The 21,434-nt window shown below is 56.2% G+C and overlaps 7 protein-coding genes across 7 annotated transcripts; 3 read left to right on the top strand and 4 right to left on the bottom strand.

The window, feature by feature from the left end:
- Positions 1-298: 298 nt before the first annotated feature.
- V2A60_010079 (Metallo-dependent phosphatase-like protein) lies at positions 299-2,518 on the top strand (the record flags this gene model as incomplete). Its single annotated transcript, XM_083261340.1, has 5 exons — positions 299-487; positions 540-626; positions 691-995; positions 1,052-1,260; positions 1,329-2,518. The coding sequence occupies 5 exons, from the start codon at positions 299-301 to the stop codon at positions 2,516-2,518; spliced, it is 1,980 nt and encodes a 659-aa protein (XP_083117466.1).
- A 237-nt stretch (positions 2,519-2,755) lies between these two features.
- Positions 2,756-4,144, bottom strand: V2A60_010078 (glutamate N-acetyltransferase; the record flags this gene model as incomplete). The annotated part of the gene is made up of 2 exons (XM_083261339.1): positions 2,756-3,671; positions 3,723-4,144. The coding sequence occupies 2 exons, from the start codon at positions 4,142-4,144 to the stop codon at positions 2,756-2,758; spliced, it is 1,338 nt and encodes a 445-aa protein (XP_083117465.1).
- An 825-nt stretch (positions 4,145-4,969) lies between these two features.
- On the top strand, positions 4,970-9,847 carry V2A60_010077 (ATP synthase alpha/beta family, nucleotide-binding domain-containing protein; the record flags this gene model as incomplete). The annotated part of the gene is made up of 10 exons (XM_083261338.1): positions 4,970-5,064; positions 7,002-7,215; positions 7,342-7,591; positions 7,706-7,738; positions 7,798-7,819; positions 7,885-7,933; positions 7,988-8,072; positions 8,122-8,737; positions 8,787-9,735; positions 9,791-9,847. 10 exons carry the CDS (start codon positions 4,970-4,972, stop codon positions 9,845-9,847), a joined length of 2,370 nt encoding a protein of 789 aa, XP_083117464.1.
- A 519-nt stretch (positions 9,848-10,366) lies between these two features.
- Positions 10,367-11,357, bottom strand: V2A60_010076 (A4/G1 family peptidase; the record flags this gene model as incomplete). Its single annotated transcript, XM_083261337.1, has 2 exons — positions 10,367-10,807; positions 10,932-11,357. The coding sequence occupies 2 exons, from the start codon at positions 11,355-11,357 to the stop codon at positions 10,367-10,369; spliced, it is 867 nt and encodes a 288-aa protein (XP_083117463.1).
- A 2,365-nt stretch (positions 11,358-13,722) lies between these two features.
- V2A60_010075 (ribosomal protein S5 domain 2-type protein) lies at positions 13,723-14,727 on the top strand (the record flags this gene model as incomplete). Its single annotated transcript, XM_083261336.1, has 1 exon — positions 13,723-14,727. One exon carries the CDS (start codon positions 13,723-13,725, stop codon positions 14,725-14,727), a length of 1,005 nt encoding a protein of 334 aa, XP_083117462.1.
- Positions 14,728-15,339: 612 nt separating this feature from the next.
- V2A60_010074 (ACT domain-containing protein) lies at positions 15,340-16,919 on the bottom strand (the record flags this gene model as incomplete). The annotated part of the gene is made up of 2 exons (XM_083261335.1): positions 15,340-16,554; positions 16,896-16,919. The coding sequence occupies 2 exons, from the start codon at positions 16,917-16,919 to the stop codon at positions 15,340-15,342; spliced, it is 1,239 nt and encodes a 412-aa protein (XP_083117461.1).
- Positions 16,920-19,353: 2,434 nt separating this feature from the next.
- Positions 19,354-21,297, bottom strand: V2A60_010073 (methyltransferase domain-containing protein; the record flags this gene model as incomplete). Its single annotated transcript, XM_083261334.1, has 1 exon — positions 19,354-21,297. One exon carries the CDS (start codon positions 21,295-21,297, stop codon positions 19,354-19,356), a length of 1,944 nt encoding a protein of 647 aa, XP_083117460.1.
- Between the last annotated feature and the right edge of the window lie 137 nt (positions 21,298-21,434).

The following is a 21,434-nucleotide window of genomic DNA, read 5'->3' as shown; positions in this document are numbered from 1 at the left end:
TCCCTGTCTAAAGCAGATGGTCCAAAAGGCTAGCCTCGCAGACTGCTTGGATCTTTTTGCTATTCTCCGCTCGTGGAGGATGAGACTAGCGGCAGTCGCTGCCATGACGACTTGCACGGTGGCAGAATGAGGGTTTGAACCCAAGCGACGCGACGCCGTTATAAGTAGCATGTACACCTCGCACCGAATTTGTTTTTTGTTTTTTTCTTCTCTTTTCTCCTCGGAAAGAGCGTAGGATAGCTGGCGTTTTCCAAAATTTGCTCACCCACAACAACAGAATCTGGCTTCTCAAGACAAGATGCACGCCGCAAATCTCCTCCAGCTGCTGGCTGCTGCCGCTCCCGTCGCCACGGCGATTCAGGACAGTAGCCAGCCACTGGCATCGCGTGCTGAGCTCATGGCGTTGGAGCGTTCGATTCACCAGCGTGAGACGGTTCAGGATGTCTGGGACGCGATCAGTGGTGCAGCAAGTTGTGGCGGGTGCCAGGTAAGAGGCGTTTGATGCCAGTACACGCGAGAACGGACTGACCATGACGCAGAGCATCTTGGCGATGTTGAAAGGCGTCTCGGCCTTTGGCGAGGAGCCCTTTATCAAAATAGCACAGGCGATTTGCAAGGTCGGCAAGGTAAGTGCTGCCCACTACACGAGGCTTCGGTAGACCTTTTGGCCAGCTAACCCACAGGACGCAGGTTCAAGATCCTGATGTGTGCGACGGCGTTATCTCACGTCAGGGTCACGCCGTCGCGAGGGTAATCAGCGAGCTGAGTCTATATGGGCGGACCTCGAAGCTGTTCTGCAGTGCCGTTCTCGGCCTCTGCGATATGCCGGACCCTATGCCGATGAAGCTCAAGTTCCCCAAGAAGAAGAAAGAGACGCGACGCCCGCCCCCCAGCGGGAAGAAGCCGCTCAAGGTTGTGCACATTTCTGATCTTCACATCGACTACGCGTATCTTCCAGGCTCCAACACGCAGTGCAGCAAGCCGATTTGTTGCAGGTGAGTTTTTTTCGCGCCTCTGCCGAGGGCTTCACTTTCAGAGCTAACCATCTCAGCCCGTATGGTCCGGAGGATGACCCTGGCGTCACCAAGAATCCGGCTGGTCCCTTTGGAGACCACAAGTGCGACAGCCCCGCTGACCTGGAGGATAGCATGTATAAAGCCATTCGGGAATTTGTTCCCGATGCGGCCTTTGCCATCTTCACTGGAGACATTGTCGATCACAAAATCTGGAATAACAGCGCGTTGATAAACGAACATGACAGTGAGTGACCAAAGCCGAAAAGGCTATCGAGACGTAACTGACCCTCTTTTTTTTTTCTATTTTTCTAGTCAGGAACTCCATGACCTTGATGGACAGGCATTTCAATACTGTGTACAGCACCGTCGGCAACCATGAGATGTATCCCGTCAACCTCATCACCTCAACCAAGCACGACAAGGTACCAAAGCACAGTTCCAGGCACTTGTACCGGCAGCTCGTATACTGGTGGCTCAAGTGGACCGGCAAGGAGAGTGAGAAGGACATTCTCGCGGGCGGCGCCTACGCGACCCAGTACCCCAACGAGACGGACAGCAAGCTGCGCGTCATCTCGGTCAACACGAACCTGTACTACCGCCAAAACTTTGAGGCCTACCACGAGAAGATGGAGGAGGACCCCAACGACCAGTTCAAGTGGCTCGTGGAGAAGCTCGACGAGGCCGAAAAGGCCGGCGAGCGGGCCTACATCATCGGCCACATGCCCATGGGCGACATGGACGCGCTGCACGACCCCTCAGACACGTTTGACCGCATCGTGAAGCGCTACACCGACACCATCGCCGCCATGTTCTTTGGCCACACGCACGTCGACCACTTTCAGCTGCACTACGCCGACTACGCCAGCCGAGACGCGGCCGGCGCGCTCGCCGTCTCCTACATTGCGCCCTCCCTGACGCCCACCTCGGGCATGCCCTCCTTCCGCGTGTACGACGTCGACCCGGACACCTTTTCCGTGCTCGACGTGGTCCAGTACGCGGCCGACATGGACGACCCCGCGTACCAGACCACCGGCCCCGTCTGGACCAAGTACTACTCGGCCCGGGAGACGTACGGCGCGCTGCCCGGCGTCGACGCCGGCGCCGCCGGCGCGGAGCTCACCCCGGCCTTTTGGCACAACGTCACCGCCGCGTTCGAGCGGGACGAGGCCGCCTTCGCCGCCTTTGTCGCGCGCAAGAGCCGCGGCTGGAACCCCCAGCCCTGCACCGGCGAGTGCCGCACCAACGAGCTCTGCGCCGTCCGCGGCGGCCGCGCCCGGGACAACTGCTACAAGCCCAAGCCCGGGCTCAACCTGAGCAAGCGCAGCCTGGTCGGCAACAACGCCCACGACGACTGCGGCGGCGACTCGGCCGCCGCCCTCATGCTCGGCCAGCTCACCACCAACAAGGAGGCGCTGGAGAAGCTCAAGGAGGCCTTTGACGAGATGGGCCGGAGTATCGGCGCCAGGTCGTTTGACCTGGAGAAGGGCTGGCTGGTGGAGTAACGCGAGATTGGTTCTCATCTGTTTGTAGGAAGCGTGGCGCCTGGGTAGAAGAGTTGATTTCGTGACGCAGTTCATCGACCACGTAGCTGAGTCAAGAGTTCAAGGGTACGAGCACAGAAAACGAATGTAGTGCACCAATATTGTTGCAAAATCTAAATTGAAAGGCTTCTATTTCTTTTTATCCGAGAATCGCCATGAGAGCCAAAAAAAAACGCCAATGTGCTCTTAAAGTTCTTTTTACGTGCGGTAGTCGCCATTGATTGTGACGTAGTCGTGGCTAAAGTCACAGGTCCAGTGCGTCGTGCTCTTGTCGCCCGTGCCGAGTCGGACCAGAATCTCCAAGTCTTCCATTTCCAGAATCTCACTGGCACGAGCCTCGTCCACTTGTTCGGGCTCGCCATTCACCAGCAGCTTCAGCTCGGCCGAGCCGTCGGTGGGGATGAACGAGACGTTTGTCTTTTCCGGGGCAATGTCTTGAGCCTCCGTGGACGCGTGGGTGGGTGGCGTGATGAGCGCGTAGCCAGCCGCGCACAGGATGCGGCCCCAGTTGGCGTCCTTGCCGTAGAGGGCCGTCTTGACCAGAGGCGAGAGGGCAATGGAGCGCGCGACCTGGCGGGCGCCGTCCTCGGTGGCGGCATCGACGACGCGGATCGTGACAAACTTGGTGGCGCCTTCGCCGTCGCGGACAATGTACTTGGCGAGGTCGGCGGAGAAGTCGGTCAGCACGGAGCGGAAGGCGTCGTAGTCGGGCGACTGCTCCGAGGCGACCTCTGAGCCGCCCGCGGCGCCATTGGCCAGCAGGGCCACGGTGTCGTTGGTCGACGTGTCACCGTCGACGGTGATGGAGTTGAAGGAGCGGTCGACGGCGTGGCGGAGCAGAGGAGTCATGATGGCGGGCGCGACGGGGGCGTCGGTGGCGAGGATGGTGAGCAGCGTGGCCATGTTGGGTGCCAGCATGCCAGCACCCTTGGTCATGCCCGCGATGCGGTACTCGATGCCGGGGGAGGAGGGCAGCTCGAACGTGCGCGACAGGAGCTTGGGAAACGTGTCTGTCGTGCAGATGGCCTTGGCGCAGCTGAGCCAGTGCTTGTGGGAGTCACCGGCCTGGTGGCAAGCGACCGGGATGTGGTCCACAATCTTTTGGATGGGAAGTCTGTTTCACATGAGCGATTGCGATTTCACGCTTGGGTTCCAAGACGCATACCTCTGTCCAATGACGCCGGTGCTCATGACAATGGTCGAGTCCTCGGCGCCAACGCGCTGGTCCGTCGTCTGCGCCATGCTGGCCGCATCCTCGAGTCCTCCGATACCGGTGACGGCGTTGGCGTTGCCCGAGTTGACAATGATGCTGCGCAGGCCGGCATTGGCCTTGCTCTGGAGCAGCTTGCGGCTGAAGCTGACGGGGGCGGCCTGGAACTTGTTCTTGGTGAAGACGGCGGCGGCGGCGCAGGCGCGGTCCGACGTGACGAGGGCGAGGTCGGGCTTGCTCGTGTTGCCGGGCTTGACGCCGACAAAGACGCCCGAGGCCTGGAAGCCCCTGGGGTACGTGCCGGTGGAAGGCACGTACTTGGCCTTGGCCGGGGGGATCGCGCCGCTGAGGCTCGAGTATGTGCGCGCGAATCGCATGGCTGTGTGGCAATTGGCGGGGTTGGTGTTGAAAAGGACGCAAAGCAAAGGACGAGGTTCGCAAACGGCGGAGTTGCAGGTAGGATGGTGTGGGCTGCGGCGAGGCACCAGATCTGCAGGACCCGCGACCTTGCCTAGGTAGGTAAGTTTTGCCTGCAAAAGTGGCCAAAGCTAAAAGTAGCGATTGCCGGGAGCCCCAATCGTGAAAACTACTTTGTAAATGGAAAACAGTAAATAATTTTCCTTGTTTCTTTGTTTTATCCGTCCAAGTCTTAAGTAGCGTAGAAACAAAAAAAAGGCACCTACACGAAACTTGGTGTGGCTTGCTGCTGCACCACCCAAGTACTACTTAATATCAGTAACCACTTGTAGCTGCCATGTACCTACGTATCTTGTCCACTGATCACACAGCTGCGAACCGATGACCAATAATTCCACCGACTCTGCGCGGATTCATTTTTAGGCAGTTTTTTCGATCTCTTTACTGCCTACATGATTGTGCGGACGTCTATGCGCGCCGCGAGGGATTCGAAAACTACTGTTCGCATCAAAATATCCGGTCTATGCACCATTCTTTCTGTTTTCAGTCGTTTGACATTACGCAGTACTTCTGTGCAGCCTCCCACGTCTGTCAATACCATCATGGCTCGACTGTATACGTGTTCCCATCACTTGTGCGGGGATGATCTGGATCTGGACGGCCTAGGTGATGTCATTGAGCACCTTCGTACGAAACACATGCTATCCTTCATAAGGCGACCCCAAGCTGTGGGAATACAGGACAGCCATGGACATGTTTGGTATTGTTACCAGTGTGATACCACGATGAATGACCATAAGAGCTTTGACTCTCACCAAGCAATGTGGGATCATCTTCGCAGTCGGCACCTCCACGAGGTCGGTAGCGTCAAGCCCCAAATGTGAGAGTTCTGGTTGAACTCATGCCAGATTTGCTGCGGCTTGGTGCTTTGAAGAACAGAAAGGACATTTGGACAATACGGTAAATTACTGACGATCCTTCCCCAACGTCCCTGCCATCTACTGAACGGATATAGGAATATATTTGGCATAAGCAAGCACGCGCTTGGCGAGACCATGTTCCCGGTCTTTAACTCTTCTGAAACAAAAATACGCAGCATGAAACGTTGAGAAACAGCTTTCAGGGTCATTATTATCATTTGTCTGCCGAGATGCCATGTATCTGAGAGCTGCACAGTATGTAGGCAGTGGTCTATACAGTGAAGCAAAATATAGCCTAGTACTTGAAGTTAGACCCAGCAATGGTTGAGTGCCTCAATCCCCAAGTCACGGAAATATAGGACCTCGACCACTAAGTTTTTAGCCTTTTTATCTTTTTTACTCGAACGAAAGCATGACGAAAGAGAAAAATGAACAAGTAGAAGCAGACGAAGAAGCTACATAAATGGAGACGCTAGGCAACAGAGCACTTTGAGCACTAGCTTGCAGCTCGCCAGGCACCTGGTGCCGCTTTGCCTTTTTCGGATGACTCATGCAAATTAATTTCGCGCCTGGCCCGTGCTTCCATCCTCAGGCACCCGCTTCGCCGTTTGCCTGGCCGACTATAAATTCTCGCCTCGCCCACTCCCCTTTCAGTCTTCTTTTTTTCCTTTCCTCTCCATCCCAGTGCACGGGCGTTTTCCTTCTCCGTGAAGCGATAAGCTGAGAGAGGAATTTTGCTAGTTGAAAACTATAACAGACCACTCTTTTCTGGATTTATCCGGGAAAGGAATTTTTGCAACCCTACTTTGTTTCACAGAGACAAATCTTTTTCCATTTCTTTCATTGCGGCCGATCCCTTGCGGAACGACGTGAAGAAGGATCAAGATCGAGATTTGAGGGAGGATAAAGAAGAGTTTCCAACAAGGAGTCGAGTGCGACAATTTTGTGTCCTAGTTCTGAGTCATTGTCGTCAGCTACGACGTTCTCAAATCCCGAGGTCGAAGATCGGGTAGACGTATGGCCCATAACCGTCGCGTGAATCTCAATGCCAGCGCCGTATTGTTGCATGGAGTCTTGTTCAACAAAGAAGAAGGGTCTTGTGGCGGCTCCTTCGTTGTTATTAGCCCCTCTTGTCGCGTGTGTCTTGTCTCGGATCAGGCCGGCATAAATCTAAGTTATCCGTACTGGAGTCGCAGATGTGAATCTCGTGATGTTGCCCGTCACGCAGCAGACGCCTGGTAACAATCATCAACCTGCCATACCTAATCGCCATCGCCATACCTTCGCCAGTAGTTCAACCTTGTTTCTGCATGTTGCCAGTTGGTGAAGATGTGAATGGATCTACGCCTGGTTATTTTCCCGTAGGCTTGCCCCAGCTTCGCCGCTTGGACTGTGAGGCCCTTACCGCTAATCATGAGCAAACAGCCTCCATGTGGTCCCCGTCGCCAGGTACACTTGGGCCCCATTGAGCAGAGGCGTCAACTATGATGTACAGATGCCGCACTTTCGAGCTCAACGTCACTCTAAAAATCAAAGTGAATCAGCTACCAGTCGGCCACGGGTATTGCGCCTGCAGTCCCAGGATGGACACCGTTGCAGTGGCTTTGGCCCACCTCCTCACAGGAATATGGCCCTAGCTTTGGTCGTCTTCTCTCCGACACTCCAGTTACCCAAGTGGCGTCACTTTGATCATTACATGCCATTGTCTGGGACTGGTTCGCAAAGTAATACCCGGAAGAGCTAAACAATCGATTCAGACGAGCAGCAAGCTGTTTTGTTTTTGTTTTTTTCCTTTTCTTTAACCATTCTGTCTCCCACCGGTGAGACAGTCGACGGCACCTCGAGCGAAGCTTGGACAATAAGCTTCCTGTCCCGTTCGTTCCTTTTTATATGCAAGTTGGACTCAGGCCGCGGCTCAGGGCTCGCTCGTCACTCTTGGATCTGGTACGAGCCCGAAGCGAGGCCGAGATCACAAAGTCCAGGGACGCGCTTCCCTCGCCGCTGTCGAGTCCTTTGCGGTCGCAATCGGTGTCGGTGTCAGTGTCGGTGTCGCCATCGCCATCGCCATCGCAGTCCCAGTCGCCGTCCTCGTCTGGCGCATCGTCCCCTTCGTCAGGGCTGTTTCTAGGCGACCCACTGCCGTCTACAGGTGCCGACTCCCCTGAAGCCACCCAAACCACCCAAGTCAACCCCGCTGCAGGCGCTGAGAGCTACCTGCTGAGCTCCCCCCAAATCAGGCCTCCCACCGCATCTTCGCCTGCTGCAAGCGCTACATCATCGGCCCCACCAAAACACCCCAGGCTGGCCTCCACGGCAGCTCTCGACGTTCCTCTGCCAAACTCTCCACCATCATCACCACATCCTCCTCCAACGCCGCCCGCGCCATCATCTCGGGTCTCTCCTCCTCCCTCATCCGCTGCTTCTCCCGCATCCTCCGCAACAGAGCCCGACGCCGCCTCCGTCCCGGCATCATCCAAGATGGCTCCGGTACGGCCTCCTCCCCAGCCTCGGACGAGCGACTTGTCCAAGGACGGCGTCGCAACCACGGAGCTGCCCGCCCCACTACGACATGGAAGCTAATCGGTCTGTCATTCTAGAAAGCGAACGATACCGGCAAGGATGCCGGTCGCCATGGTGCGTCGTCTCTCGCAATGCTGCTCACCGAACCTAGTCAAAACTAACCTTTGGCCCAGGCAAGATTTACTCCATCTCCGGGTTCGTCAGCCCTCGTCAATGCTCGCTCTGCGCCGACTTGACCGGCCGCTAACTCAACCTTACAGACCTGTCATTGTCGCCGAAGACATGCTCGGTGTCGCCATGTACGAATTGGTGAGTTCCCGGAGCTCGGACTGTTGCCAGAGCTACCCCCACTAACGGCCGCAGGTCAACGTTGGCCACGATAACCTCGCGGGCGAAGTCATTCGAATCAACGGCGATCAGGCAACGATTCAGGTATACGAAGAAACCGGTATGAGTCTTGGTCCTCAAATTCCATCACCGTATTCTAACGAGAGCAGCTGGTGTCACTGTCGGCGACCCCGTTTTCCGCACCGGCAAGCCTCTGTCCGTCGAGCTCGGTCCCGGTCTGCTAAACGGCATCTACGATGGTATTCAGCGTCCTCTGGCTGGCATCGCCGACGTCTCCAAGGGCATCTACATTCCTCGCGGCATCTCTGTTCCCGCCCTCGACCGCAACAAGAAGTGGGAGTTTACCCCGACCAAAAAGGTTGGCGATCATATTACCGGCGGTGACGTTTGGGGCACAGTCTTTGAAAACTCCTTCATTTCCGTCCACAAGATCCTCCTCCCTCCTCGTGCCCGTGGTACCATTACCAAGATTGCCTCCAAGGGCGAATACACTGTCGCCGAAAATATCCTTGAGGTCGAATTCGACGGCAAGAAGACCGAATACCCCATGATGCAGTCCTGGCCAGTCCGTGTCCCCAGACCTTCTACCGAGAAGCTTGTTGCCGAAGAGCCCTTCATCGTCGGACAACGTGTCCTGGATGCTCTTTTCCCTGGTGTGCAGGGTGGTACCATTGCTATCCCTGGCGCTTTCGGTTGCGGCAAGACTGTCATTTCCCAGTCTGTCTCCAAGTTTTCCAACTCTGATGTCATCGTTTACGTTGGATGGTACGTTCTCTCTCTCGACGAATGCGATACGACATGCTAATGAATGCAGTGGTGAGAGAGGCAACGAAATGGCTGAAGTTTTGAAGGATTTCCCCGAGCTCACAATCGACGTCGACGGCCGCAAAGAGCCCATCATGAAGCGCACTACCCTCATTGCCAACACATCCAACATGCCTGTTGCTGCTCGTGAAGCTTCCATCTACACTGGAATCACAGTTGCCGAATATTTCCGTGACCAGGGTCTCGACGTCGCCATGATGGCTGACTCTTCGTCTCGATGGGCTGAGGCCCTGCGTGAGCTGTCTGGTCGTCTGGGAGAAATGCCTGCTGATCAGGGTTTCCCTGCTTATCTTGGTGCTAAGCTTGCTTCTTTCTACGAGCGTGCTGGCCGTGTACAGGCTCTCGGCTCTCCCGACCGCAAGGGCAGTGTCAGCATCGTCGGTGCCGTGTCCCCCGCCGGCGGTGATTTCTCTGACCCCGTCTGCACTTCCACGCTGGGTATTGTTCAGGTCTTCTGGGGTTTGGACAAGAAGCTTGCCCAGCGTAAGCACTTTCCCTCTATCAACACGAGTCTTTCATACAGCAAGTACACCGGAATCCTCGACAAGTTTTACGAAAAGGATTACCCCGAGTTCCCCAGGCTGCGTGACCGCATTAAGCAGCTTCTGACCGACTCTGACGAGCTGGAGCAAGTTGTTCAGCTGGTCGGAAAGAGTGCTCTGTCTGACCCTGACAAGATTACGCTAGACATTGCCAGTCTCGTCAAGGAAGATTTCTTGCAGCAGAATGGTTATTCGGATTACGATCAGTTCTGCCCCATCTGGAAGACGGAGTGGATGATGAAGCTCATGGTTGGGTTCCACGATGAGGCTCAAAAGGTCATTGCTCAGGGCCAGAGCTGGGCCAAGGTGCGCGAGGCCACAAGCGACCTGCAGACGCAGCTTCGTCAGCTCAAATTTGAGCAGCCCAGCGAGGGCCAAGAAGCTATCAGCAAGAAGGTGAGCTGCCCCGTCTTTGCGATTTTTGAGCACGCAATTGCTAACACGTCAATAGTACGAGGCCATTCACCAGTCGATGACGGACAAGTTTGCGTCGGTTATGGATGAGTAAGAGTTGTAGACCTATAGTCGTTTAGAATTTGTCTCGTCGGTAGCTTCGACCGACCAGTATGTTTGGCGTGCTTTGCGCATGTAGTCAATAAACGTTTTTACATTCCATCCACTGTTAAGGTTGGCGCATATACTTGCGAGTGTCTGTGAAGCGATGGACAGCAGTTAAGCAAGCGACATGAATTATTGGGCATCGCGAGGGAGCGCAAGTAACACAGCAAAGGACAGCTATTATGAGGAAAGGCAGCTGATTAGAATGAGCGACTCGGTATATTGCGAATCTCACTGTCGGCCCTACTAGGTCACCCCATGTTGAACAACGGTGACGTCGAAGCAAGTCCGTTAACAAGTATATTCAAAAGAATCGATATATCCAAATTTTATGTATGTACTGTGAAGAAATATATATATATATGTCCTTCGCTAGCCCGGAACACGACTATCTTCCCGAAGCAATGTGTGTAGCCGGGATAACCATTCTCTCGAGGTACCTTTCTCCATCCGTCTCAGGTCTGCTTTCTCAGTGGGAGGTGCTGTGGACGTAGACGTTGGAGCCGGAGATCTGGCCGGTGCAGAGCGTGCGGCCGTTCTGGGCAATGTTGACGTTGTTGGTTCCCGGGCCGGCGGACTGGCCGCCGGTGGTGGAGGCCTCGCAGTCGGTGAAGTACGTGTCGGGGAAGTCGGCAAAGGGCTCGAGGTTGCCCGAGGGCAGGCTGGTGAGGTCCTCGAGGATCCACTCGGCCGAGGTGCCGCAGAGGCCGGCGCCGCCGTCGGAGAAGTAAAAGTGCATCGACTGGCCGGTGCTGTCGTTGGTGATGGTGACGTTGCCGGAGCGCGACGAGTCGGCCGTCACGAGCCCGGACATTTGGTCGCCCGTGTTGACGTTCATGCTAAAGGTGCGCAGCGGCGCGGGGACGAACTCGAACCAGGCGTAGTTTTCCTGGGCGCCGTTGGAGTCAATCTACGTTGTGTTGTTAGCCACCAACCGTTGCGATTTATATATATATATATATATATCCTCTTCTGCTGCTGCTGCTGCTGCTGCTTCAGAGTGAAAAAAGAAAGGCAAAAAGGGGGGCACGAACCTGAGAGCCGGAACCACCCTGGATGAGACCGCCCTGCTGGCAGCCGTCGCCATCGATGCCGATCCACTGGACGAGCGAGGGCTGCTCGTCGGAGCTCTGGCCGGAGCGGAGCGAGATTTCCGGGACGGTCCACGCGCCGGAGACGCGGTTCCAGGCGCCGCCGGGGGGGTCGAGGTTGGCGGCGCCGCACCAGTTGCTAAAGGTCTGGGTGCGCTTCTCGTAGTCGGCGCGGGCGCGGCGGCGCTCCTCGCGCTGGGCGACGCGCGACGTGGCGTCGATTCTGGGGCCGAACTCGACGGGCAGCTCCGAGCCGTCGGCGTCGAGGTGCGTCACCGTGTAGGTCACGCCGTTGACCGTCTCGGTGAAGGCGGCCCGCACGGCGGCGGCGGAGAAGAGGGCCAGGGCGGCGGCGGCGACGGCCTTCATGGTGGTTTTGGTTTTGGGGGTTGGGGGAGGGAGGGGGGGGGGTTTGAAAGAAGGAAGGGTACAGATGAGAAAAAAGGCTTTGCAGAGGATGCCGAGTTTTGGAAGATGTGGACAAGACGGGGATGGTGATGGGACTTTTATATATACAAGGAGTGGGAAGATCAGAGGCACTGGAGTATCAAGGCTAGAGATGACCATTGACAAAGGGCACTGACAAACAGTTGACTCTGGTCTTGTTCTTTTTACGTATCAGTTATCAGACGACCTCACGCAATGACATGTCCATGTTGGCATCGTCTTACAAAGAAGCTTGCGCTAAGAGAACGTGAGATGAAGAAGCCTATCCGCCCTCGTGTGTGTTACCAATTTTGAAAACGCGATAAATGTCCTTGTTCAGAAAGGGCAGGTCAGCTCTGCACGTTGTTGCCTGGTTTTCCGGTCCCTCCAAGCATGGGGAAGACAGTCCTCAATGCAAAGAGGGCAGCACAGAGGAAGCCTCGGCTCGCCCTGGCCGGTGAGAAAAGGCGAGAGACAAGCCACACTGCTGAAGGGAGGAGAAGAGGTTTCTTGTTACTCAGCTTTTGGTCCGTTCCGGACGACGATCTTTTCGAGTTGTCCACCTTCCTATCACGGCGTCGTGTCAGGTTGCCGATGCGACACTGGGCCTGGGCAGATCAACGACTTACTGGGGATGCATGATGACTTGCCGACCGCGGGCGGTTGATAATGACCCGTTCGGGGATGGGCGTCTTATTAGCGCGGGGTGGTCGGGGGCTGTGGGAGGGCTGATAACAAAAGTCGGCATTGCTTGCGCAGGGACATGGACGGGGGCCGGCCTGACAGCAAGGCTGCGTGTGTAGTAGGTACAAGGTATATTTGCGTGTTGGACGGAATACATGTGGCGACCATGATTCTCTTATCTCTATTTGATCAGGACTTAACTTACACAGTGAGTAGTGGAAAGCATATATGACCCTGTAGGGTTCTGCGGATAGAAGGCGACCAACCCGGTCGCGAATATTGGTCGGCGAGCGCACCAACAGCCTACAGAGCGTGAGGGACGGATCAAACAGCACAACCTCAACGTACGACCAACTTCTTCCGCTGGAAAACTCTTCTGAGCTCTCTCATTCAGAGAACCCCCTTCTGCGTTTTTCTCCACACAATGGCATCCAGCCGGCCAGCTCTTCCGGAGATACCAACACGTCGTCTCTGCCACCGGTTCGTTCGTTGGGTGCTTCTAGCACGAATCGGGCAGGTCGGCCGGCTTCGACGGCAAGCTAGCACCTTGCTCTTTGGGCAGGACAGCGCTGTGGTTTTCTACCCTTTTTTCCGTGTCGCGATCTGGTTCTGGGGCGGCACCGAAACCCTGGCCGCAAAACCATGCCCTTTGCGTCGTCCGTCTTTGCTGCTTTTCCAAGCCACGCGCAAAAGTCTACTTGTACTAGTTTGTCAGAAAGGGCGTCACCCGCGAGGTTCTCTCACGAGTAATAAGGCGGCGTCCGTTGCCTGAGAATAAGTCACAAGAAAGTGGCCGGGGTTGTTTCGAACAGCAACAGATGCTCCTTTTTGTAGACGTTGAAGTTGGCCAGCAATAGTCGGTCTGTCGAGCATTTACATGAGCGGCGCTCCATTTGAACTCCGATTTCGGATTGCAGGCGGACCCCGTCGCAAGATGATGCAAATTACCACCGTTTGGAAGAGGAGGACCAAAAAAGGAAATGGCTTAGAAGTAGCGCCTAAAGCGAGCGTAGGTGATCATCCACTTGATATGGTTGTCAGCCGCAGTCATTGCGATTCTAGACCTTCTCTTCTTGGCGATCTCCCGTCTTGGCACGCCCATGTTGTCGGCAGCCTTGATCCCGCCGACAATCGCCTTTGGTTCTAGTTATTCCAGCAATTGCCGTGACCGACTGGGACCTAGAGCTGTGGCAAGTCGCTCAGTATCACAACCAATACGCTTCATCAGAAGCCGTCACGATCATCTAAAAACGCCACCCAACAGCATCCAACCAAAAAGGGCAGATTTATGCTCCGAGGTTGCAGCTTAGAAGGTCAGCTCGGTAAGAGAAGTTTCGACAATGAAACAACTTTACGCAGCCTCTCCCACTACACTGTTGGGTACAGGTTGCTATTACATGTCATGATGATGTCTACACGCGCTCAGGTACCATCTCCTCTGTGGCAGAAACCGTTTGATCCACAAAAAACCTCACCACCACTTTTCCCACCCTCTCACTCTCAACACACGACTATTGTCATTAGCTTGTAGACGCAAAAGAGTAAACAAGGAAAGAAGAACAAGGGAGACATTCACATGTACACCTAGTTTTTTGGCGGATTCCCCCCCACCTCCACACACACCATGTCGGACGAGCTGCGCGACGAGATCGAGGCCATCAACTCCATCTACGGCGAGGCCAGTCTGGTACCCGCCGGCGACCAAGACCAAGGCGGCGGTGGCGGCGACTACATCCTGCAGCTGCCCGGCGACGCGGGCTCGTCGCTACAGCTGCGGTTCCCGAGCGGCTACCCGGAGACGGGGGGCGCGCCGTCGGTGCTGGGCGTGCAGCACAGCTCCGGCGGGGTCCGCGGGGCCGGGGCCCGCGACGTGCGGCTGTTCCGGGCCGCGCTCGGGGCCGTCTACCAGGAGGGGGCCGTGTGTCTGTTTGACGCGGTGGAGGATTTTTCGCGGCGTCTCGAGGAGCAGCAGCAGCAGCAGATGGAAGAGGCGGACGGAGCCGCCGCCGAGGATGCGGACGCGGACGAGGGCGACCGGTCACAAGACCAAGGCGTGAATCGGCGACGGCCACGCAACGACGACGACGCCGAGGAGGAGGAGGAGCTCGACGGCGCGGCGCTGGCGGCGCTGCCGCCGCCGCCGTGGACCGTGTCGGAGCCGGTCGTGGAGGGCAAGTCGACGTTTGTGGCGCGTGTGGCGGCGGTTTCGTCGCCGGCGCAGGCGCGGCGGTACTTGGCGCAGCTGCTGGCGGGGGACCGGCGGGTGCGGTCGGCGACGCACAACATTACGGCGTGGCGGGTGCGCGGGGCCGCCGGAACCGGGTCCGGGACCGGGGCCGGGGCCGGGGCCAAGGCCGGGGCCAAGGCCGTGGCGGTGAGCTACCAGGACTGCGACGACGACGGCGAGGACGCGGCCGGCGGGCGGCTGCTGCACCTGATGCAGCTCATGGGCCTGTGGGACGCCATGGTGGTGGTGACGCGGTGGTACGGCGGCGTCAGGCTCGGGCCCCGCCGCTTCGCCCTCATCAACGCTGTGGCGAGGGACGCGTTTGTGAGGGCCGGCATGGTGCCCGAGGGGCCCGGCGGCGGCGGCGGCGGCAGCGGCGGCGGCAAGGGGAAGAAGAGATAGGTGGAGGACTGTATATAAAGATGACCTTGTGTGTGTATCAGAGTTGAGTGCGGTTTATTGTTAAAGAAGTTGGCGCATATCGATGCGAGCTGACGTCTTTGTATTAGATGTGAAAACAGAAGCAAGGAAGAAGAAAGCAAAACGAAGATGAAAGTAAACGAAGATGAAAGCAATCGAAGATGAAGGAAAGAGCAAAGAAAGGAGACGATATATGCAAAGTAAATGCGACGATAACAAATGGCATTGTACACGTTGGCCGACTTTCACATTTCGCAGCTACAATGATGATGGGCTGGTGTGTGCATATACATGTATATATGTATATATAAGAGTTGGATTTCTTGTATTGAATATTGAATAGAAAGAAACACACTATACGCAAAGTAAATGCAAACAAGGATATATGGTATCGTACACGCTCGCTCATGAAATTTATGATTTTGACGCCCCAAATTACAAGTGGTATTGAAGAATCGGGCAAAACGACGAGAAAAAAGAATAGAGTAAATGAATATAGTGAAAGAAGAAGAGAAGGAAGAGGAAGAAGAAGGAGACGAAAGTAAAGAATTCAAACAAAAAACAATAAAAAATGGCAAAAACGAAAAGTTGAAATCACGGCCCAAGCTCCGCCATTTCCATGCAATTGTCCAAAATCGACAGGGCGCGCTCGGCCTGCTCCTGGGGCAAGACGACGGCGCTGGCGCGGGCGGTGGACAGGTAGGACATCTCGAGCATGTTGGGGACCTTCATCTCCTGGACAAGCTTGCCGGCGACGCCCGAGACGACGCCCGTGACCTCGGAGGGCAGGTTCTCGAGGTTGAGGAAGATGGGGATGAGGGTCGTGTCAAAGTCGCCGACGACGGAGTCGCCAAAGAGCGGGAGCAGGGTCCTGTCCATGAGGACCGAGGGCGGGTCCTCCTCGGCGAGGGTGACGGAGAGGAAGCTGGGCTGGGAGGCGAGGGCGGAGACGATGCAGTTGAAGAGGCGGGGGTCGACGCCGTCGGCCCAGGCGCCGCGGCGGCCGCGGCGCGTCCCCTCCGGGGGCGAGCTCCGACGGCGGTTGGGGGACGGGTAGGAGGCAAAGGCGCCAGGCAGCTGGGCGACGTCGCGGCCGCCGGCGAGGAGCAGCTCCAGGTGCGGGTGGACGGCGGGGGCGACGCTGCGCCTCTTGAGCAGCTCAAAGGTGCGGCGCTGGAGCTCGGCGATGACGGCGGGCGGGGTGTCGGGGGGCCGGAAGCGGACGTGGCCGTGCTTGTAGGCGGCGTGGTTGAAGAAGCGGCCGTCCTCGAGGCAGTCGAAGCCCTTGGAGGAGAGGGCGTCGATGACGCGGGGCCGCTCGCGGGTCGGGGCGAGGATAAAGTCGGAGTAGTAGGTGGTGAGGAAGAAGATGGGGATGCCGGCGAGGGCCAGCGGCGACGACAGCTCCATGACGCGGCCGGCCGGGTCGAGGCCGGCGGCGATGACGCACAGGATCATGTACGTGTCGGTCGAGACGTGCACCTGCGCGGCGAGCGCCGGCGGCAGGCGCTCAATGGCCGGGCCAAAGACATTGCGCGCCCACGAGGCGTGCACGACGAGGGAGCACTCGATGGGCGTGAGGGAGATGTTGAGGAAGCGGTGCTGCTGGTCCGGGGTCAGGCCGTCAAGCTCTTGGTCGGGATCCGGCGGCGGCGGCGGCGTCGACGCAGGCGCAGGCGCAGCGTGGGAGGAGGAGGGGGCCGAGGAGAGTTGGAGGTCTTGAGTTTGGGGGATGAGGGTGCGGATGATGGGCTGAAGGAGGAACGGGTAGAGCTCGTGAGAAAAGTAAATGAGGTTGTAGGAGCCTTTCTGGGAGCAAGAGGTGTTAGCAGAGGATGAATGGTAGTGAGAAAGAAATTGCAACAGATGATGATGGCCATGATAAGCAAATGCCATGTCATGAAAATCCTCATTGGGATTGAGGCTACATTGTGCATTGGTTTGGCGGTTTTGCAAGAACCGATCATGCTGCTGGCTGGGCTGTGGTGGTTCGGCTATGACACTGTCACGGTCGGCTTACAGTCCGGGGCGGCCGTTGTCGGAGCCAGCCGAGGAGGATGAACCGTTTGCAGGGTGGGGGTTGAAAGGAACAACAAGTGGGAAACAGAAGAAGAAAAAAAAAGAAAAAAAAAGTGACATGGAGGGCGTACCAGGAGAGAGACTTGGGCATTCATTGCGGCGGCAGTGGCGAGCAATTGCCAGCTCTGTACAGATTCAAAAGGTCTCTTTTTTTTTTCAAACGTCGTTGTAGCTGTTTTCAACGGTTTGCCGGAGGAGAGAGGGGGGGGGGGAGACGGGAACTCGATGCCCGGGCTGGGCTGTCCAAACTCTTATCAGAAGACGGGAAAAAAATGAAAATAAAATAAAAATAAAAAGTGGTGCTGCTGGCTTTTGGTTGTTGTATGGGCTCTCAGGCCGCGACGAAAGCGGAACAAGGCCAGACGAAGAAGAGGAGGAAGAAGAAGAGGAGCGGCGGAGAAGATCGATGACTAGGCGATGTGAGAGAGTTTTATCGCAGACGCAGCGCCGCCAGTGATGAGACGGATGAAGGAGTGGCGGAGGCGCTGGAGAGTGTTGTACGTATGTATGTATGTATGATGATTGAGGGTGGGTTTGTGTTGGTGGCACGAGAATTTGACACTGATTGATACTTGTCGTCGTCGTTGTCGTCGTCGTCGTCGTCGTTGGTGGCGCGAGGAGGTGGAAGAGAAGGGAGGGGGGTGCAGGAGAGGCGAATGATGTGGTGATTCTTGGTGCGACAATGTAACTTTGGGGTGGAGGAATTGTATCAGAGGGAAGAGGAGGATCAGGAAAAAGAAGAAGAAGAAGAAAAAGAAGAAAAAGAAGAAAGAAACACAGATTAAGAGAGGTCGAGTCACAAAGTCGAATCGGAGAAAGAGGGTCTGGCGGTTGGGAACGGAACGGGGAAAAGCCAACGAAGGAACTGATAGCGAATAAAGTAGTTGGTTTTCGGGCAGGATAAAGTGGGCTAAAAAAATAAAAATGAGAAAAAAGAGAAAAATGAGAAAAATGACTAGTTGGACGGACGGCTAGTTTAACCAGGCGGTTGTCAATAGTCCAAGTGCGGATTTGATGGAGGGGTACGATGCGATAAGAAATCTGAGCAAAGACGGACGGACAAGAGAGGAGAGGGGGAGAGATGGGATGAGATGGGATGAGAGGAGAGGAGAGGAGAGGAGAGGGGATGAGGGAATAAAAGATGGAAAGGACGAGAAAAAAAATTGAAATGCACGCTGGCTTTTTTCATTTACTTGATTATTTTTTTTCACTTCCTTTCTCGTGGCATTACATGCTTCAAGCCGTGTGTACAAATTACTCACTTGTGCATTATCGAAATGCTCCAACCAATTGGGCTCTTGTTTTTTTGTCCATGAAAATCCCCCACAAAATCTGTTTTATCCTGCATCCATGTGCTCATTGTAATACCCTTGCATATCTGCCCGGCACACCCTGCACACTGCACCCTGCACCCTGCATTGGCATTCTGCATTCTGCATTCTGCAACCCACCCTGTCTGTCGTGTAAACTGCCCGCAACTGCCCATGGAAGACGATGAGGGAAAAAAAAAAGAAAAAAACAAAAACAAAACTCAACAATCACATCTCAGGGATTGATTCGGTAATCAATCCCCTCTCCTCCCCTCCCTCCCCTCCCTTGTCCCTATGAATCGTGATGCTGCCCGCTTGCCTGCCCAGTCTTGGCTCGTGGATGGGCAGCAATACATGCCCACTTCCCCTCATTAGATCCAGCCATGTACTTACCAATCCTACTCGATACAGCGTTGCGCATGGCTACCTTTTTGCCGCAAGGGACTCTTTCTTTTTTTCACTTTTAGCCTTCTTTTTCCCTTTTTTTTTCCTAGTTGAGAAAAAGGGAAAGAATGAAAAATTGCTTGAAAAATTGCTTCATCAAAACCCTTGTTCGTCTGACAATCTGTACTTGTATACTACACCCAATCCACGTCAGAACGCGCTCGCTTCCGTCTTGGTGACGCCGGCCGAGCGCCTCACTACGAGCCGATGGTGTGAAACGTGAAGCCTGACAAAGTGCAAGTACAACAGTAACAAGTACAACAGTAACCCACGACGTCATATATTTGTGCCCTATTTTTTATTTTATTTTATTTTTTATTAAAAGAGAGGAAGAAGGAAAAGGAAAAATCAAAAACAGAGTCGCCTGTTCTTCAAAGCATGCACAACATTCGCTCGTTGCCCCAGACGGACGACTCCATCACAGGACAGTACCATCACCAACACCATCGGCTTCTCCCTAGACTACGTCACTCACGTAAGAAGAAATCTACAGGTATCGATTTTCATTTCTACTTTTTTCTTTTCAAAAATCCGTTGGTCCATCTCTATTCAAAGATTCGTCTTTTCTTTTTGTCTGTTTGACATGAATCACCACTACTATCAAACAGCACGTAGTTTCCTGTCCATCTCGCTATCCACGTTCTCGAACTCGAGCACCGAAAACGTTTCGAAACCATTCCGATTCCCCGCGTTAAATAGTCTCTCCCATTCCCATTCCCATTCGTCATTCCCCTTCTCCATCCCTCTCATCGTGTCCCGCTACTGCCACCATCTCCTACTTCTTGACGCCCACAATCACCATGTTGCGCGGGCTCTGCCCAAAGTCAAACACGGCCTCGACCCACGCGTCCCGGACCTCGTCCTGCTCCCTCAGCCACGCCCAGCGGTCCGTCACCATGAGCGCCTCGACTAGCGTCGCGCTGTACGCCATGAGGCACCACACCACGCACAGCTCCTTCTTGCGCCCCGCGAACCGCCCGTGGTACGCCTCCACCTCGGCGTCCGTCATGCCCACCATCGTCGCCCGCATCACGTCGGCGTACTTTTTGTACTCGCTGCTCGTCGTCAGCTTCGTCACCGCCGCCCGCACGTACGCCGCCAGGCCCCCGCCGTAGCACCGCTTCGGCAGCGTCCCGATGGCCAGCGGCGACGTGCTCTTTTCAAACGGGCCCAGCGTCGCCGGGTCCGCCTCCGCTTCCGCCTCGTCGGCCGGCTCGTCGTTGTTGTTGTTGTTGGTGTGCACCACCTCGTGCACCGCGCCCCGGTCCAGGAAAATCTTTTGCAGCACGGCCCGGTAAAAGTGCCGCGTGAAAAAGAGCGCGCTGTCCGCCGCCGTCCAGTTCTGCGGCGCCTGGCACGCCATCATCCGCGCCGTAATGTTGGCCCGGATCCCCCCGCCCCCGTACGTCGACAGCTTCTCGCTCATCGGGAACCCCTGCGGGTCGCGCCGGTCCGACTCCTTGACCGCCCGCCCGTTGACCGCCTGCAGCGTCGGCCGCAGGTACCCCTGCTTGTAGGTCGGCGGGCCCAGCCTCTCCGTCACCAGGTTGTAGCAGCACCCGACGATGGCAACGGCCCGAATCTCGGGGTTCAGCACCAGCGAGCGGATGCCGTAGTGCGAAAGGTTGCCACACGAGTGAATGGAAATGGCCATGAGCTTCAGGCTCTTCTTCTTCTTCTCCTTCATTTTCGTATTCTCCTCCTCCTTGCAATCGTCGGCGGCCGATGCCCCAGTGTCAATCTGCGCAATGACCTCGGACAGGTCGCCATTGTCCAGTCGTCCCGAAATGTACTGTAGCAAACCCTTGCCCTCCTCCACCGTGTAAGACAGCTCATCGCTGCCAATCTTGCGGAAATCCTCGCAGCCGTCCTCGCCCACCACCTCCTTGATGGCGGCGGCCAGCGCCTCCGGATCGCTCTTGTTGGGTCCCGCCACCTCCAGGATCTTGCTCCACACCTTCTTGTTGCGCCGGATCTTGGGCTTCACCGCGAGCCCGGACTGCGTGTCGTAGCTCTTGGCCGCGTCGACATTGTTCTGCCGCCCCTCGACGGCGATGACGCGCCGGTTGTACGGCTCGCTGGCCAGCGCGCGTCCCAGGTAGTTTTGGCCGCTACCAAAGTCGACAAAGTGCGTCACCTCTTCTTCCTCTTCCTTTTCCTCATGCTCATCTTGTTCCTGTTCTTGTTCTTGTTCTTGTTGCTGCTGCTGCTGCTGCTGTTTCTCCACGGCATTCTTAGCGTCTGTCGCCGCAATGTCCGACGATAGCCGCGCCACATAGTCGGCGAAGCGCTTCACCTCGTGGATCTTCTTGGGGTTCATGCCCACCGATACGGTGCGCGTGAGTGGCGGCAGCTCGGCGTCCGTCTCCGGCGGCGTCTTGACCTCACGCCGCAGAGCCAGCCGCCGGATCGACTTGACGTATCGGACGAGGCTCGCGGGCGGCGTCTGCCCGTCCGCAAACGTGGCCGTGTCCGGGTCATCGCGCACAAAAAAGTCGAGCAGCCGCATCACGTCCTGCGACAGCAGAAACGCATGCCATTCTGCGGGCAGGGCCGCGTAAAAGAGGCCCGGCTCTGTGATGAAGAAATCGACCACGTGGACGGCACCGCACAGTATTTGCCATGTATCACACGTGGTGGCGAAATGCAAAAGCTCCTCCACGTATTCCTCTGGCGTCGCAAACTCGTCGCTGCATGGCAGCGGCTTGGAAGGCGGCATCCTACCCTGGAGCAACCTCGGCGGGCCGTGGATGCTGACTCTCGCTCTCTATAGATGACTTATCCCGCTATGTCTCATGGAAACCTCTGGGACCGAACAGGGTCAATCTGGGTAGCCGGTTCGCTCGCAGTTTTGCT

This window comes from Cordyceps javanica, chromosome 7 (assembly GCF_051103115.1).
Source record: "Cordyceps javanica chromosome 7, complete sequence".
In the NCBI taxonomy this organism is placed as follows: Eukaryota; Fungi; Ascomycota; class Sordariomycetes; order Hypocreales; family Cordycipitaceae; genus Cordyceps; species Cordyceps javanica.
Note: the sequence above shows the minus strand (reverse complement) of the source record. Positions and strands in the feature narration are given on the sequence as shown.